The 17256-nt window shown below is 36.6% G+C and overlaps 1 protein-coding gene and 1 pseudogene across 1 annotated transcript in view; both read left to right on the top strand.

Annotated features, from left to right (window-relative positions):
- The first annotated feature begins 245 nt into the window (after positions 1-245).
- PCGF6 (polycomb group ring finger 6) overlaps positions 246-17256 on the top strand; it is a 32454-nt gene continuing 15443 nt past the window's right edge. The window contains exons 1-8 of the mRNA XM_032423311.1: positions 246-668; positions 1458-1557; positions 1646-1742; positions 2497-2552; positions 2653-2712; positions 3596-3704; positions 8701-8728; positions 16448-16546. Coding sequence (XP_032279202.1) covers positions 312-668; positions 1458-1557; positions 1646-1742; positions 2497-2552; positions 2653-2712; positions 3596-3704; positions 8701-8728; positions 16448-16546 — 906 coding nt within the window. The 5' untranslated portion in view covers positions 246-311. The remainder of the gene's footprint in view (positions 669-1457; positions 1558-1645; positions 1743-2496; positions 2553-2652; positions 2713-3595; positions 3705-8700; positions 8729-16447; positions 16547-17256) is intronic.
- LOC116644058 lies at positions 4400-7811 on the top strand (annotated as a pseudogene).

The following is a 17256-nucleotide window of genomic DNA, read 5'->3' as shown; positions in this document are numbered from 1 at the left end:
TAAATAAATAAATAAATAAATAAATAAATAAATAAATAAATAAATAAATAAAACAAAAGGGAGTAAAGAGAGCGTCAGACTTCCAAAGCAAAAATTGGGTGAGCTTCTTCTACATACGACCCGCAAGCCCTGCCCTATATGCAGAGCGGCTCAGTGCACGCCCGCCCAGGTTTAGGTGAGGGGCAGTGAACCACATTTCCCAGCGGGCCCTGCAGGTTGCCGCGCCTGCGCACTGGCAGCGTAGGCAGGTAGGCAGAACTCCCGCGCTATCGAGCCGCGGGGTCTCGTCTCCCCCGGTCTCTGGCCGCGGCATGGAGAGGGTCTCGGTGGCCACGGGGAGCGCGGGCGCCGCCAAGGCCGAGGGAGCTGCAGCCATGCCGCCCCCCGCTGCGGTCTCCCCGCCTGCTCTCACCCCGGCACCCGCAGCGGATGAGGAGGGCCCGCCGCCTTTGCCCGAGGCGGGGGCTCCAGGCTGCTCGGGCTCCCGGCCCCCAGAGTTGGAGCCCGAGCGCAGCCTGGGCCGCATGAGGGGCCGCTTCGAGGACGAGGACGACGAGTTGGAAGAGGATGAGGAGCTGGAGGAGGAAGAGGAGGAGGAGGAGGAAGAGATGAGCCACTTCTCGCTGAGGCTGGAGGGGGGTCGGCCGGACTCAGAGGACGAGGAGGAGGTATTTATAGCCGGTGCCGGACCACGCCGGCCGGAGGGGCCTGAGTGAGGGACGAAGCCAGCCCTCCCCAGTAAGGGCCCGGCCGCGTCCCCAGCTCGCCGCTGCAGCTTTTGGCACTCGCGTCGACCTCCACCCCTCTCTCTCAACCTGCCTAGGCATGTGGCGCGGACTGGTCCGCGCCCGATTCCCTGCCGACTCTTTTTGTGAGCTTCCTGCCGATCACTTAGGCTCTTCAGGTCCGCCTCGATTATTTTGTAAATAATTACTAAATTATGCCAGGCGGGTAGGCGCCAAGGGTACAGTGCTCCTGCCTTCCAAGAGCTTACAGTCGGACAGGGAAACAGTCCATTTTTACAGGGTGTTCGGAGGATGGTAAACCCTTCCCTATCTCATCAGTCTCTAATTGGGAAGGTTTTTTGTTCGTTTTTTTTAATGTGGTAGTGCATACTTTATCAAGTTGGTAACACCTAGCCAGTCAGAATTGATATATTAAACATAAACACCAGTATCTCTGGCAAGTTTGCCCATTTTGTAAGTAATTCATAAAGTAAGATGCCCCTCATAGGGCAATATACAATATATCCAAAAGAATGAGATCTTTTTGAAACATTGGTGTATATTGTGTTATTGTAACTTTGAGCAGGATTTTGAAGGGTTGGAGGTACTGTAACATGTTTCCATGTTGCAAAGTAAGTTACACATTGTTCATAATGAAATGTGGGGATTATGGTTTAAGAATTTGAGAAGGCAAGGACTTGTATTTTAAAACTATTTCCATTGCATTTTCAGCGCCTGATTAATCTCTCTGAGCTGACACCATACATCTTGTGTTCCATTTGCAAAGGTTACTTAATAGATGCAACTACCATTACAGAATGTCTTCATACGTGTAAGCATATAGTTCACACTTCAAACTAATACATTCAATTTTTGAAATGTCTCTAAAGCATCCTAATTTAAACTTTTTTTCCCAACAGTTTGTAAAAGCTGCATTGTAAGACATTTTTACTATAGCAACAGATGTCCAAAATGCAACATAGTAGTACATCAGACACAACCTCTTTATAACATAAGGTAAGAGAAATATATAAGTAAAATTTGTATTTTAAATACACTTTTTCTGAAAGCTTCTAGTTGTGTAGTTGGAAATAAACTCTTGACCTATTTCAAAAAGGGAACTACATATTCTCTAAAATACATATAGAACACTTACTGTGTACCAGGCACTGTGATACCTGCTGGAGACAAAAAAAATGAAAAAGCACAGGCCTCTCTTTTTGAGGATTTTAATTCCATCACTCAAGTTAATGAGACTAGTTTAGCCTTGTCATTTTGGGGTACTTTTTAAAAGTAATGCCTGAAACAACTGGCCTTTTTAGAAAAACCCGTGTATCATAGGTCATTGTGTTTTTTTATTTTTATTTTATTTTTTTAATTTTCAGTTCATACTCCGTTTCCTAAGGGAAGAAAAATACTAAAAGTGGATTGCTTTCATTTGTTCAGCAAATACTATAACATTTTTATCCTTTTATAGAAGAATGCTTTGTAGATGATGCATAGAAGTTCAAAATACAGTCTCTGCAAGAGAATAAGACCAGTACACATGGAACCATTGAGCAAACCATTCAAGAGTCTATGATTATTTATAATTAATTACTTCAGGTTATCTCAGGTGAGAGCCAGTGCTACCTAAAAATAATTCACCTCTGAAAAAGGAGATATCCACTCCCAAGAGAAAACAGTTGAAAAGAGCATCATTCACTCTCACTCTGTACCAAAATGCATTTTGCTGAATTCTGAGGTATTCTCCATCCTTTCCTTTTATTAGGTTGGACCGACAATTACAAGACATAGTGTACAAATTAGTGATCAATCTAGAGGAAAGTAAGTTTGTTTTATTACATAGTTGTGAATCCCAGAATCTCTGCTGACTCTATTAGTTACATTTTAAGTGTAATTTAGTCTGTGTTTTATCATTTTTTAGGAGAAAAAAAGCAAATGCATGATTTCTATAAAGAAAGAGGTCTAGAAGTACCTAAACCTGGTAAGTTTGGGTGTATATCATAATGTATTTATAGATTAAAGAATACTAACTTAATAAAATTTAATCCCTTTGAGGTTGTTTTTGGTGATAGTTGGTTATTTTATGATCAAAGAGAAAGATTATGAAGGTAAAGATGTAGTATAATCCAATTTAATTATTTATAAAAATGAAAGAGTATAGACTCTGGAACTAGACTGTCTGAGTTTGACCCTAGCTCTGCCACTTTACTTTCTGTGTGACTTTGGCAAATTACTCCAATGTCTCAATTTCCTCATCTGTAAAGTAGGGATAATGACAGCACTTCATAAAATTGTAGTAAGGATACATTGAGTAATACAAAGCACTTAAAACAGTGCCTGGAACATAGTAACTGTTCAGATAGTTTTTGTGATGATGGTAGTGTCACAGTATAGAAGTTAGATAAATTTCTGTTTAAATCCTGATTCTTCCACTTACTACATATTGCCTAATCTCACTTAAACAGTAATCTCAGTTTCTTTACAGTTTTAACTGTTAAAAAAAAAAAAAAGAGTAGCAGTATACTTATGGGATTATAACAAGGATTAAACAAGAATGCGCATGTGCAATGCTGAGTATGAGCCCTGAACCCTGGCACACAGTAGTGCTTATTAAAGATTACCTGTATCTGTTGTGTTATGATGAGCTCTCTCTGTGGCCCTGATAAACCAGCCACATATGTCTGCCTTCCATTGTGGAGTGGTCCCCAGGTGCAATTTCAGTGGCTTTGACAGATTAATGTTATTAAAGAAAGGAGGATTGAGGGCTTTATGATCTTTTAAATAGTCAACATAGTTATCATATGTGTGGTTATTTTTCAAAGATCTCAATTCATGAAATTTTTTTTTCTTTGGCTATTAAATAGCTGTTCCTCAGCCAGTCCCTTCGAGCAAAGGAAGATCTAAGAAAGTCTTAGAATCAGTGTTTCGTATTCCACCTGAACTTGATATGTCTTTATTACTAGAGTTCATTGGGTGAGTACCCTAAACCTCTGCCTCTTAACCTTAAAATAAAGAATTTGTTAAGTCCCAACAGTTACGAAATCATCCTGAACTCAGGTAAAATCAAGTTTTTCTGATATTCTTTTAAAAATGAATCATGAAATATTTAAGATTTAAAAAAAGGTCTAAAGAAATAGTACTACAACTGCTTGTATCACCATCATCTGGCTTAAGAAATAACCCATGCTAGTATGGCGGAAGCCCTTCGGCTACCTCTTCCTGTTCACCACCCCCCCTTTTCTTAGAGGTTAATAACCACTCTCCTAAAAGTAATGATCGCCATCCCAATGATTTTTAAAATATGTTTATCTCATGTATCAATGCTTAAGTAATATGTAGAATTGCTTTTGTCTGTTAAAAACTTTATATGGTATCACTGTGTCTTACAACTTTTTTTTTTTTTTAAATACAACTTGCTTTTTTCACTCAGCATTCTGTGATTTCATCCATATGGAAATGTGTAGCTGTAGTTCATTCATTTTCACCATTGCCTGGTATTCCCTCAAAATCAACATGCCATAATTTATCTTTTCTTGTACTGTTGAACATTTAGCTTGTTTCCAATTTTTTTGCTATTATAAACAATGTTGCTTTAAATATTTGTGTACATATCTCATGTATATCTCATATATACATAAATATTTGTCTACATATCTCATATATCTCGTATATATATACAAGATAGTTCTCTAAGAGTATAGATTTGCTGAGTCTTAGCATATGTTTTTAACTTTACTTGGTTTTGCCAAATTGTTTTCTAAAGTAGATGGATATCTTTCTAATTCATATAAATTTTTTTTCAAACATTGTATGTAGCATATGGTGTACTCCATTATATTGCAACATTGTTAAACACAATCATGATCGCAGAGTTGGCATGCATCAAACTGCAGTTTTCAGAATACTTAAATAGTTTGCAGAATAAACTAAAATGCCTTTTTTGGAAAATAATAGACTTTCCATTTTATGTCACTGATGACTACTTTACTTTTTAGTTATTTCCTCCTTATAATTTTTGGTTGCCTATATCACTTATTAGTGTCTAGCTTGTGCTATGTTGTATTTATCTCTTTATGTAGTCACCCTATGTTCTCAGCTGATACTAAGGACCCCTAAGAGGCCAGAAACCGTTTCTCATGCCTACACAGATCCCATGTAGTAGTGCTTGATAATGAAATAAAAATCCCTTTGGAGGAATGAACAGAAACTAGGTAATACCAAACTTTAAACCAGCAATTTCTGATAATAAAGAATATGTTCCAATCTAAATGTCCAAAAGGGACCTGGTTAAATAATGGTATATAGCACATGAGTACGTGCTAATGTGATAGCATATGTGCTAATGTGGAACAATCTCCAAAGTAAGAATACATTGTACGTTCTCGTTTATTTATTTATATTAAAGAGAGTGGTAGAAAATACGTGCATAGACACGTTTTACATGCACAGACCATTCCTTAAAGGACATAGAAGAGGATTTTAATGGCCATTAGTTGCCTCTAGGAAAGGACAGCTGGAGTCTGTGAGTCCACGATGGGAAAAGGTCTTACTTTTCATTGCATTTGAATTTTGACCATGTACCTTGGTTTTTAATAAGTCTATTTAATTAAAATTTGAAAATGGAAAGGAATTTATATTTCTAAAAAATATTTTGGGGAAATGTGACATTTCCTACAATGCACAGCAAAAACTGATGATCAGGGTTTTTTTATACATTTTTTGAAAAGTGGCAGGGATGCAAAGATAGCAAATATGTGATGGGTATGCCACCGTTACCTCTTCCTTTGCCCACTGCAGAAATCAATAATTAATCATAGCAGGCTTTCCTAATGAGTGAGACTTGACCATGGTACTCAAGGCAGTCATTACCACTTACCAAACTTACTACATTATCAGTACATTCCCTGCTATAGAAAAAAGAGCCCTCATGCTCTTTCCCTCCTGCCAGTTGCCGGGAGGCTGAGGCTCAGGTGGACTTGGTTCGGCTTCACCCAAAACCCACCGCCATGGCCAAGGAAGGCATTGCTGCTGGAGGTGTAATGGACATTAATACTGCTTTACAAGAGGTGCTGAAGACTGCCCTCCTCCATGCTGGCCTAGCACATGGAGTTTGCAAAGCTGCCAAAACCTTAGATAAGCACCAAGCCCATCTTTGTGTGCTTGCATCCAACTGTGATGAGCCTGTGTATGTCAAGTTGATGGAGGCCCTTTATGCTGAACACCAAATCAACCTAATTAAGGTTGATGACAGCAAGAAACTAGGGGAGTGGTGGGCCTCTATAAAATTGACAGAGAGGGAAAACCCCGTAAGTGGTTGGTTGCAATTGTGTGGTGGTTAAGGACTATAACAAAGAGTCTCAGGCCAAGGATGTCATTGAGGAATACTTCAAATGCAAGAAATGAACAACAACAACAAAACTTTGTTCTTGTTCTAAAAAAAGAAAAAAAGAGCCCTCACTTGGAGTAAGGGATCTAGAATTAAATCCTATCTTCTCTATTATCTAGTTTTGTGAACATTGACAAATTGCCTTTTGTTTTTTCACACGATGTTTATTAAGGTCCTGCTATATGTATCAGCATAGCATTCTGCTAGTTGTTGATCATACAGTTTGAATAAGTAGGCCACGGCCTTTGCCCCTCACGGAACTTTTAGTTTTAACTTCTCAGAGCTTCAGCTTCCCTATCTGTAAAAAGAAAGAATTGAGCCTTTTATGTGGATGATTATGATGAGTAGTTGAACTCATAATATAGCTCTTTATCTGTTGTCAACTAGTTGAGGGGAAGAAAGCTTCCAGGGTGGCAAGGAGTCCTTTTGAAAGAAAGCTTCCAGAGGCAAAGAATCCGTTTGAAGTCACCAGTTCCCAGAGTTCACTACATGGAAGAGCTTTTATATTACCACAGAAGTCAGGCTCCTGAGGGTAGCCTGTAGGCAGCTCTTTCATGGCAGGACAAATATCAGAGGAGTTTTAACCTGAGGCAAGTACAAAAGCAAATTTGGTCCAGGTTTTGAGCCCACTTAAGTTGGAGGAGCAAGAAAACTGAGGTAGGTTCAGCCTGTGAACAGTGATTTTTCAACCATTGGAATATGAAGTTAGATTTCCTCCCTAAATTGGGTATGCGTGTTTGGTGATCTTTAGATATTCTTGTACTTCTCCTTTTTGTTCTTCAGTTTCTGTGTGTAAAGTAGAAGATGATAAAAAGAAATAACTTCAGACAAGCAGTATAGTGTGTACAGAAAGCATAGACTTTGAAGAGTCTCAGTAAGTCAAGGTATATAACCTTTGGGATGTAGCTGAACTTCTCTCATCATCAGTTTCTGTATTGCTGAATTGGGGATTATAATAGCAACTAACAGGGTTGTCCTAAGTACCAATTTATGGTATTCCTACCATGTCTAAACTATTAGCAATATATGAGTATTGAAATAATGCAGGGTCATTCAAAAATAAAAGTTAAAGTAGTCTGTGGTGCTGTAATTTGTACATGTGCTAGTGAGGAAAATGGACTCACATGACTTAAGTGTGATACAGCAAAAATTTCATGCAATCTTAAGCTCAGTAGCATTTAGTGAACCATGGAGGTAATATCCAACTGTATGCTGTATTAATCCAGCTAGAGTATTATGTTCAACTCTGGGCACTACGTTTTAAGAGAGATCTTGGTAAGCCGAGGTGTAACCAGAATAGTAAAAGGTTTGAAAAACCATATCATATGTGGTAAGGGAAGGAACAAAAATAATCTGAAAAAGAGAAAACAATCATAAGCCCCTTAAGTTCATTTCAAATCTTTAGAGGGTTATCGTATAAAAGAAAGATTGGGTCTAGTTCACAAGAGTACCGAAAGGCAAAACTAGGACTAGTGGGTGTAAGTTACAGGGAGAAACATATTTGCTTCAGTGCAAGCAAGCAATTCTAACAAAGTTGCCCACAAATGGAATGAATTGACTTGTCAAATGAGAAGCTGTCTTATCTCTTTAGGTGCCTAAGCAGAAGCCAAATGACCATACATCATGGATTCTATAGAGATAATTCTTGTAACACATAGGGTATTTTATTTTACAACTCTAAGCTTATATATCTTAGGTTCCTATTATGTCCATATATATAACATTTATATTAATGTAATATTATTTATAATATAGCTTATATGTTATATTTTAATATATTTCTCTATTTGTATTATAAGAATATTCTGTAGATGATGCAATTGTTATCTGGCCTACTCTTCACAACATGATAAGGAAGAAAGAATGTGGGTTTTGATGCTAGGTACACCTGAGTTTGAAGCTTTATCACTTAATAGCTCTGTGACCTTAAGCAAGTTATTAAACCTCTCTGAGCTTAATTTTCCTCATCTATATGAGGGGAATATTAATACCTGATATGCAGGGCTATTATGAGGACTGAATGAAAAACATGCATCCTGTGTGAAGACCTAATATAATGCCTGGTACATAGTAGATGCCCAACAAAAATTAGTGCCCCTTGTCTCCTCATGACATAAACATAATTGATTTAATCAAGAAATCTCTTTGTACTTCAAGGTGAAGGGCAAACTGAGTAAGTCATGCCCATTATGCTATAAGTAAAACAACAGGAAATCTAGCAGCCTTCTTGTAAGAAATCTATCTTGTAAGGGTTACTGTAAAGAAAAAAACACATTAATTATGATAGAAGTTTTACTTTAAATTAGAAAATGTTAGAATGCTACATGTGGGGGAAATCTAAATATTATGGATATACTTCTAACTCCTAGAAGTATACAAAGTAAAGTAGTGGCTGACACTGCCTTTGCCTTACCAATAGGTGGCAGAAATGACAACTACATTATTTATTTCGTAAAGGGCTAGGTGATGGTGTTTTAAAATTAAATTGATGTTCCTCAAATATTTATATTCATGTTATTTTTCTGTGTTATATGATTTAACGTATAGTTTAAAATGTTGATTAATTTTGCTTTCATTTTTCAGTGCTAATGAAGGCACGGGACATTTTAAGGTATTTTATTTTTATTTACTTCACAGGAGGACCCTGTAGTACACAATTAAAGAGTCAGATTAGCAGTCATGTGGAGATTGTTTTCAATTACGTAGAGTTTTGTAAATAAAAGTAGAAATGTGAAGTACATTCAGTAATGCTCTCATAATAAGTTTATGAGAAAAGAGTTATTAAGTAGGGATTTGTTATTAATTCAGGACAGTGGTCTAAGGAAACAAGTGAGAAATTTTTAAAACTCTAAAACCAAATACTGCGATAATTTGGTGACTTTAAAAAATATTTCAAAACATTTTTTGCATAGTTTGGCATTCAGAGTTAAATATGAGCTTAAATTTTTATTTGCATGTAACATTTTGGGCTCAAGGTAAACCTGCCCTAACTTGTGGCTTCAATCATTTACTGAAATTTTAGAGGTAAGAATGAAGTCCTTTGTTAATGTACCTAAGTTAAGAGTTGCCTTAAAGGCTCTATTATCACAGGTCGCATTGTACACAGTGTTGCTCCTATAGTATGAGTCATTAAGGAAGAGGTAACTTTTCCTTCTTTTTTTTTTGAAAAGGTAACTTTTTAAAAAGGGCTAAATCAGGCCTTATAGTTACTTGGGACTGTAAATATACAGGAAATAGCGGACTTTGATCTGTTTAGATTTTTAGTGACTTTTTCAAAGTCTGTACTAATACTTGGGTGGATTATACCTGGTTGGGTATACTGTTTTATGAGTATATTGGCTTAGAGACATGAATTGAAGCATAGGAATAGATGGGTACTTCTGTGGATGAAGTATATTGTAGATGTTTCCCAGAGATCAGTGTGATGGAGGGAATGCAGTGTTAAGTTCGGTAACTTTGAATTTCTTCTAAGTTGTAAAATACCAGATTAATGGGGATTACGGAGTTCTTTCCTAGTAGTATGGTGGCTGGGAAAGTGGCATATGAGTTTCTGTATGGGACAAGTACAGTGTCATATACTCCTAGAGTTTGCCGAAGATGTTTGTCCAATGACCTGTAGTAGCCACACAAACCAACAGAGTATAAAAACTTCATGAAGAAAGAACTAGACATTAAGTTGAAATATTAGCCTGTTGCTTCCACAAACGCACATATGGACCTAGAATATTTATGTAGTTCCAATTGTCACACATTAGAAAAATATGATGACAATACCACCTGTGAGGTATTCTTACCAAAACAAATGTGCAGCTGATCACACTCCTAGATTTAATTACTAATTTACAAGAAATTCAGGGGACAAAGGAACATGTTAAATGACACCTTAGGAATATAATAAGCCAAATCTAGACAGTGGAAAGCTACAGCACAAACAATTGTGTTTCTCCAGAATAAAAGGGAGGGGTGAAGAGGAAACATAGATGGAACATATTAATTAAAAGAGACTCAGAGGACATAACTAACTACAATGTATGGAGTTTATTTGGATTTGATTTGAAAAATAAACATTTATGAGAGAATAACCCCCAACTGAAACAACCCAAATATCACATCACTGGTAAATGGATAAACACAATATGATATAGCCACACAGTGGAGTATTATTTGGCAGTAAAAGGGAGTGGGTACTGATAAATGCTACAACATGGATGAATTTTGAAAATATTATGTTAAATGAAAGAAACCAGGCACCAAAAGACCACATAATGTGTGATTCCATTTATGTGAAATGTCTAGAGCAGAGAAATTCATAGAAGCAGAAAATACTGTATAGATTGGTGGTTGCCAGAGTCTTGGGGGAGAGGGGGAAATTGGGAGTGACTGCTAATTGGTGTGGGGTTTCTTTTTGGGTGATGAAGATGTTCTGAAATTAGATAGTGGTGATGAGTTGCACAACCCTGTTTAAATAAACTAAAAATCTTTGAGTTGTATACTTTAAAATGGTGAATTTAATGATACATGAATTATATCCCAATAAAGCTGTTGAATTTTTAAAAAGTAACTAAGCCAAGATCCAATGGGAACTTTGAATAGAAATATTGTTTGTGATATATTTAGTGTATATATTTTGAAAGTACAAAAATACATCTGGTAAAAATAATACATGTAAAAATTAGAATTCGAATTCATAGTTTGAGTTCATATTTGGTTATTATATTTTTTTTCACAAAATCTTTGTTTTATTTTTATTCTCTCTTTAATGACAGCCCTAAAAACAATAAAATCATTTCCTGCTGGGTAAGAAAATTGAGACAATTGGTGAAATTTGAACATTTACTAGAAATTTTCTGATATTAAGGAATTTTAAAGTATGATAATGGCATCATGTTTTTAAAAAGATCTCTTATCTTTTAGGGATACCTACTGAAGTGTTTATAAATGAAATATGTCTGGGGTTTGCTCCAAAACAAATCTGGGAATGGGGGCCAGGAAGTAGTTGCAGTGGGAAATGGGTGTGGTATATTTAAAACAAAATTGGCCTTGAGTTGATAAAGCTAGGTGATAGGCATATAGGAGTTTGATTTATACTGTTCTATAGTTTTGAGACATTAAATTTTCAGTTTTAATTGATGATACAGGTGTTAATTTGAAGGCCTTATACCTGTGAGAGATGATGAACCTCTTTCAGAAACAAATGATCCTGTTAATGCTGCATTTTGTGACTATTTTTACTTTGCTAAAACTGTCTTATACTTTCTTAGTTAATAGATTGGCAATCTTACTGTTTTTCTTTTTATTCTGTGATTTTAACGGAGTTCTAGTTATAGCTTTTGGTATTATAGCTCAGTATTCTCTGCTACTTAAAAAGCTGTTTTTATATCTTATCTTTGAGTTTAAGTATGTCCGTCTAGATGATGCCTGATTGTTAAACTTTTTACCGTGTAGACCTGTAGCATGAAAGTCATAAACCCTTTTTGCTACATTAAATTTCACAGTGTTTCACTAGGCAGTAATAAAGTCCAGATAATTTTTCCCAGGAGTCATTTTTTTTTTAACCTTTAATTACAAAAAAAAAGATTTTTTTTTTTTTTAAGAGAGAAAGAGCCCATGTGGGCAAGGGGGAAAGGGTAGAGGGAGAATCCTAAGCAGGCCCCACACGAGCTCGATCTCATGACCGTGAAATCATGATCCGAGCCAAAATCAAGTTGGGTGCTTAAACTGACTGAGCCACCCAGGCACCTCATTAATTATGAAAATTTTTAAACATAGTGAAAAGTAGAACCTCCCTGTGTCCATCACCCAGCTTTACCAATTAACTAATGGCCAATTTAATTTCTTCTATACCTCTGTCCACTTCCCTTCTAGTATTATTCTGAAATAAATCCCCAGCATTTTGCCACTTCATTTGTAAATATTTCAGTATTCTTAAAAGATGAGTCTCTTTTTTTAATGACCATGTGTCATACCAAAAAAAAAAAAAGTTACAAAAGTGTCAGTGTCATGAAAGATAATAAAGTGGCAGAGCTATTCTAGATTAAAGGAGATTACAGAAACATGACAACAAAATGCATTGTGTGAGCCTTCATGACATAAAACAATTTTTAAAGGATATAAATAGGACAGTTTATAAAAGAATTTGTACTATTTAGGTAATTGTATTAATGTTAAATTGCTTAAATATTCTGTATATTTCCTGTTAATTATGTTGTATATTGTATATAAGAGAATCCCTTTATTCTGAGAAGATAACTGCTAATATGTTTAGGGGTAAAATATCTGTCTGCAAATCTCATGTGGTCCAACAAAACATTAACATGCACATATACACACATACATATAAATTAGAAGAGATAAAGTGAATATAGCAATATATTAACAGTTTGTAAACTAGGTGAAAGCTGTCTGGGTCTTCCTGGTACTATCTTACAACTTTGTAAGTTAGTCATTTTTCAAAAGATTGAGGATGGTAAATGAAAAAGAAAATGATTTCTTACTGTCAAATATCTACTCAGTGTTCAGATTTTTAATTGTCTCAATCATAGTGGGTATTCTCTCTCTCTCCCTTTTTTCTTTAACACTTTAAATCAGGATCCAGATAAAGTTCACACATTGTGATTGGTTGATATATCTTTAAGTCTATGGTTTTCCTTTTCTTTTTTCTTTCAATTCATTGTTGATGAAACTGAGTCATTTGTCCTATAGTTTTCTACAGATTGGGTTTTAATGTTGCATTGCCATAGTATAATTTAGCATGTATTTCTGTCTTCTGTGTTTCCCATAAACTGGTAGTTAAGTCTGAGTGTTGATAAGACAGGTTTGATTTGAGGGGAGCAAGACTATTTCATAGGTGGTGGTGTTTCTTTCCATCTAGAGGCATATAATGTCTGGTTGTCTGGGCCTCTTTATGATATTAGCAGCCAGTGGTGCTCAGTGGCTAAGCCCATTAACTTAGCAGGTTTTGGAAAATGGTGTTCTCATTCCTTCTTCTTTTTTTTTTTTTTAAGATTTTATTTTTAAGTAATCTCTACACCCAATGTGGGGCTTGAACTTAACAACCCCAAGATCAAGAGTCGCATGCTCCACCAACAGAGCCAGCCAAGCGCCCCTATCATTCTTTCTCTTATTAGTTGAAGTACTTCTATAAAGAGAAACTTCTCTTTGTCTGTTTGGTTGGCCAGTGTTAGTTTATATAGGAAAAGCAGGATAAATGCTTGATTCTTTCCCTTCACTTACCAAGTTCAAAGTAATGAGTTGGTTCATTAGCATACTCCAGTCATGACCAAATAGATTTTGTTGTTTTTGTTTTTACTTTAATATGAACTCATGAATTTAAACATATTTGTGATTTAAACCCATTTCTTCGAGCCCTGCATCAGGCTCCCTGCTCAGCAGGGAGCCTGCTTCTCCCTCTCCTCCTGGCTCACGCTCTCTGTCGCTATCTCTGGCTCTTTCTCTCTCAAATAAATAAAAAAATCTTTAAAAAAATTACTTCTAAAAAAATAAATAAGCCCATTTCAGTTATTTTCTTTATTGATGTTCAAATTGTCCTTCATAGGTATCATAGTCTGTGATATTTTCTTGCTATCTGATATGACAAGATGTTCCATGCTCAACTTGTACATTTTTTGTCCCCCAGACATGGAATTAGTCCTTTCTCCAAGGTGTCCTAGTTCCTTTTGGTAGTTTTTAAAAATCAAAATCTGGCTACCAGGGGTTCATCTAGCTACTGGGTTCATAACTGTTTCTAGGCCTCTTCAGTTGACAGAGATAGGAATTTTTTCAAGGTAAAATGTAATTATGAGTTGATAGCATCTTTTTAAAAGCTCTTTTTAGTGGTATGCATTATCTAAAGCAAGAAAATAACCAAATGTCTTATAAATCTCCCTACAGATCTTAAACTAGCTTATTCAGCTTTCTTATCAAATTGACCTTTTGTGTTACAGATGGCAGGGAAGACTGCTGTGTTTAATTTCAAAAAAGTGTAATTCTGTGGATTTCTTTTTTCCTATTTATTTGCAGATGGTAGGTGGCTATTAGGTGTAGCAGAAAAAATGAGTTGACTATGTAGGTAAGAACTGGTTTTTGAGCTTTAAATGAAAAAGCAAAACAACCAAAAAACAAACTGTTTTCTTAAAAACTGGATGTGAATTATATGGGGGGAAATCCAGTTAACTTGTGAACCTGGGGCGTGAGGACTAGGGCTAGCCACCCTAGCTTTGAAAGCCAAGACCAGTTTTTTTCTTTCAGGTATTCGCACAGGTCCTAATTCTGTTCTGGATGATCTAAACAGTACAGTATTTATAACTTTAGCTAAGTTGGATTAATTTTAACGAACACCTGGGGTAAGGTGCTCACCAAGAATTTAGAAATAAGGGAGATTGGACTGTCCTCTGCTGGTATATCTGAGGTAAGCCCAGGAAATTCACCTTCAGAAATGCGCTGGTTGCCAGACAGGCATAGCTAGATGATTCAGAATAGCAGCTTCTTAAGGCACTTAATGGGATTCTCATGCTCGTCAGTCATTGCCCCCTACAGTGAGGTATTTTCTTGGGGTCTGTACCTGTGGACGGCTGTACCTCCTCCTCAGTGAGACTGCCTTAGCTTTGTGAGGTGAATCCTGTACCTACCTTAAAAGAACATGAAACTTTGCCATTTTTGTCTAGGTTATATCAGTATCCCATGGTGACTGTTAGGCCCTCTATAAGAGTCCAGTTCTTTCACATTAAGAGTAAAATGGTCACAATACGCCAGTAGTAACTATGTGCCAAGATTAATAGGTATCTATGTACATTAACTCACTTTCCTCTTGATAAACCTATGAGGTGTAATAGGTGCTATTATCTCTTTTACATATGAGGACAGAAAGGTTCAGCAACTTGCCTAAAGACTTACAGCTAGAAAATGGCAGAACCCCAGGACCTATAGCCAAGCAGTCTGTTTCTGGAGTACCTGCACTTAACACTTAGGCTACCTGCTACACTATGGTAATAAGAGATAGCTTTATTGTAAGGAAAGATCTTAAGAAAACAAACTACAGGTAGGAAAGCTGAGCACTGTTACATGGAACAAGTCTAGGTCCTCTGGTAGTCATTCTGGGCTCCCTCTCTTTCAGGGTTGAAAAACACTGCTCATGGTTTCCTAAAAGGTACCTTTTTAGTTCTGATTACCTCAGCTTTTCATTTGTATTAGAGAGTAGCCTCCTTAAAATTGCCTCAGAGACAAGAGTAGTTGGCTAAGTGTTAGTTTCTGCTTTAAAACCCTGAGGCCTCTCCACCTATCACCTTAGACCATTGGGTCAGATTCCAGCCACATTTGTCTGGATGTTAATCTTTTTATTTTTCCACTTAAAAAGGAAAACCCTTTATTACGGAAAATTTTGCACTCATACAGAAGTAGATAGAGTAGAATGCCTGTGTACACAACTCAGCTTCAGTAATTATAAACTGATGGCCAATCTCATTTCATCTATATCTTCACCACTTCTCATAATTTTAAAGCAAATCCCAGACTATGTATCATTTTTATCAGTAAATAATTAAATATATTTCTAAAAGATAAGGACTTTTTACAAACATAATAATGATACTACAGTTTTAAAAATGAATGGTAATTCCTTAATCAAATAGCACATGCTATTTAAATTTCCTAGATTATCTCATGAAAATTGTTCTATAAGCTTGTTTAAATCAGGACTCAAATAAGATCCATACATTGTAATTGGTTGACATATCTCTTATTTATATTCCTTCCTAGAAGTTCATCCTCCATCTTGTTCTTTTTTTTTCCTTGCAGTTTTTTTGTTGAAGAAACTAGATTGTTTTAGACATAATTTAGTCTTAGGTATTCTTTCTCTGTCAATAAATTTTACTCTAAGTTTTATTTTTGGTGAGGTATTAAAATAAACAAGTAAGCCTTTCTATTAAAAAGTTATTGATGTGGGGCGCCTGGGTGGCTCAGTGGTTGGGCGTCTGCCTTCGGCTCGGGTCATGATCCCAGGGTCCTGGGATCGGGCCCCGCATCAGGCTCCCTCCTCCGCGGGAAGCCTGCTTCTCCCTCTCCCACTCCCCCTGCTTGTGTTCCCTCTCTCGCTGTGTCTCTCTCTGTCAAATAAATAAAATCTTTAAAAAAAAAAAAGTTATTGATGTGCTTTTCAGAGAGGGCAAGCTAAGCAAAAATTCTTTTTTTTTTCCTTGATAGGTAAATTAACTCAAAGTTCATAGTAGTTTTTTTCATAAATCTGTTGAACATCTTTGCTGTAAAATTTGCTTTTTGACTTACATGTTTTATGCATATTTGTTCTGAGAATATTTATTTATGTTTATTTATGTAGCCCTTGGAGAAGAAGTTTGTCCGAGTTTCAGGAGAAGCAACTATTGGGCATGTAGAAAAATTTCTCAGAAGAAAAATGGGTCTTGATCCAGCTTGTCAGGTAGAGTACATGTGTGTAAAAGGACAGATGAAGTTGTGAAATCACCTTTAGCATTTTGAAGAAAGAACTGTCTCAGGATTTTATGGCGTGGCTTTTGTTTTATGATATGTAGATATTGTAAATGTTCATTAAATATTGGTACACAGTGATTCCAACCCCACTTGAATCACATTTGACTTACTGTCTGCTTCTCGCTGCCACTGATGACCACCAAGTGTCAGAGAAGAGCTGAAGACATGAGCCTCAGTTCCCCTCTTTGGTTTTAAAAATGAATGGTAATTCCTTAATCAAATAGGCACGTGCTATTTAAATTTCCTAGTAGCGTAGCATAGTGGCGTAACAAATTATCTCTTATCCATCCACTTCTTTTCAGAGGACATCTTTGCATTTATAACAAGTTGACTCCAAGACACCTAGAAAAGTGAAATAGCTATCTAGTATGAGCCCTGTTTGGTTTTTTTTTTTTTAAGATTTTATTTATTTATTTGACAGAGACAGCAAGAGAGGGAACACAAGCAGGGGGAGTGGGAGAGGGAGAAGCAGGCTCCCCGTTGAGCAGGGAGCCCGATGTAGGGCTCGATCCCAGGACCCTGAGATCATGACCTGAGCCGAAGGCAGACGCTTAATGACTGAGCCACCCAGGTGCCCCACCCTATTTGGTTTTTGAGCATTGGAAAATATCTCCCATTCTAGCTGTGTAATTTGTTCTT

Source organism: Phoca vitulina, unplaced genomic scaffold, assembly GCF_004348235.1.
Source record: "Phoca vitulina isolate PV1807 unplaced genomic scaffold, GSC_HSeal_1.0 scaffold28, whole genome shotgun sequence".
Lineage (NCBI taxonomy): Eukaryota > Metazoa > Chordata > Mammalia > Carnivora > Phocidae > Phoca > Phoca vitulina.
Note: the sequence above shows the minus strand (reverse complement) of the source record. Positions and strands in the feature narration are given on the sequence as shown.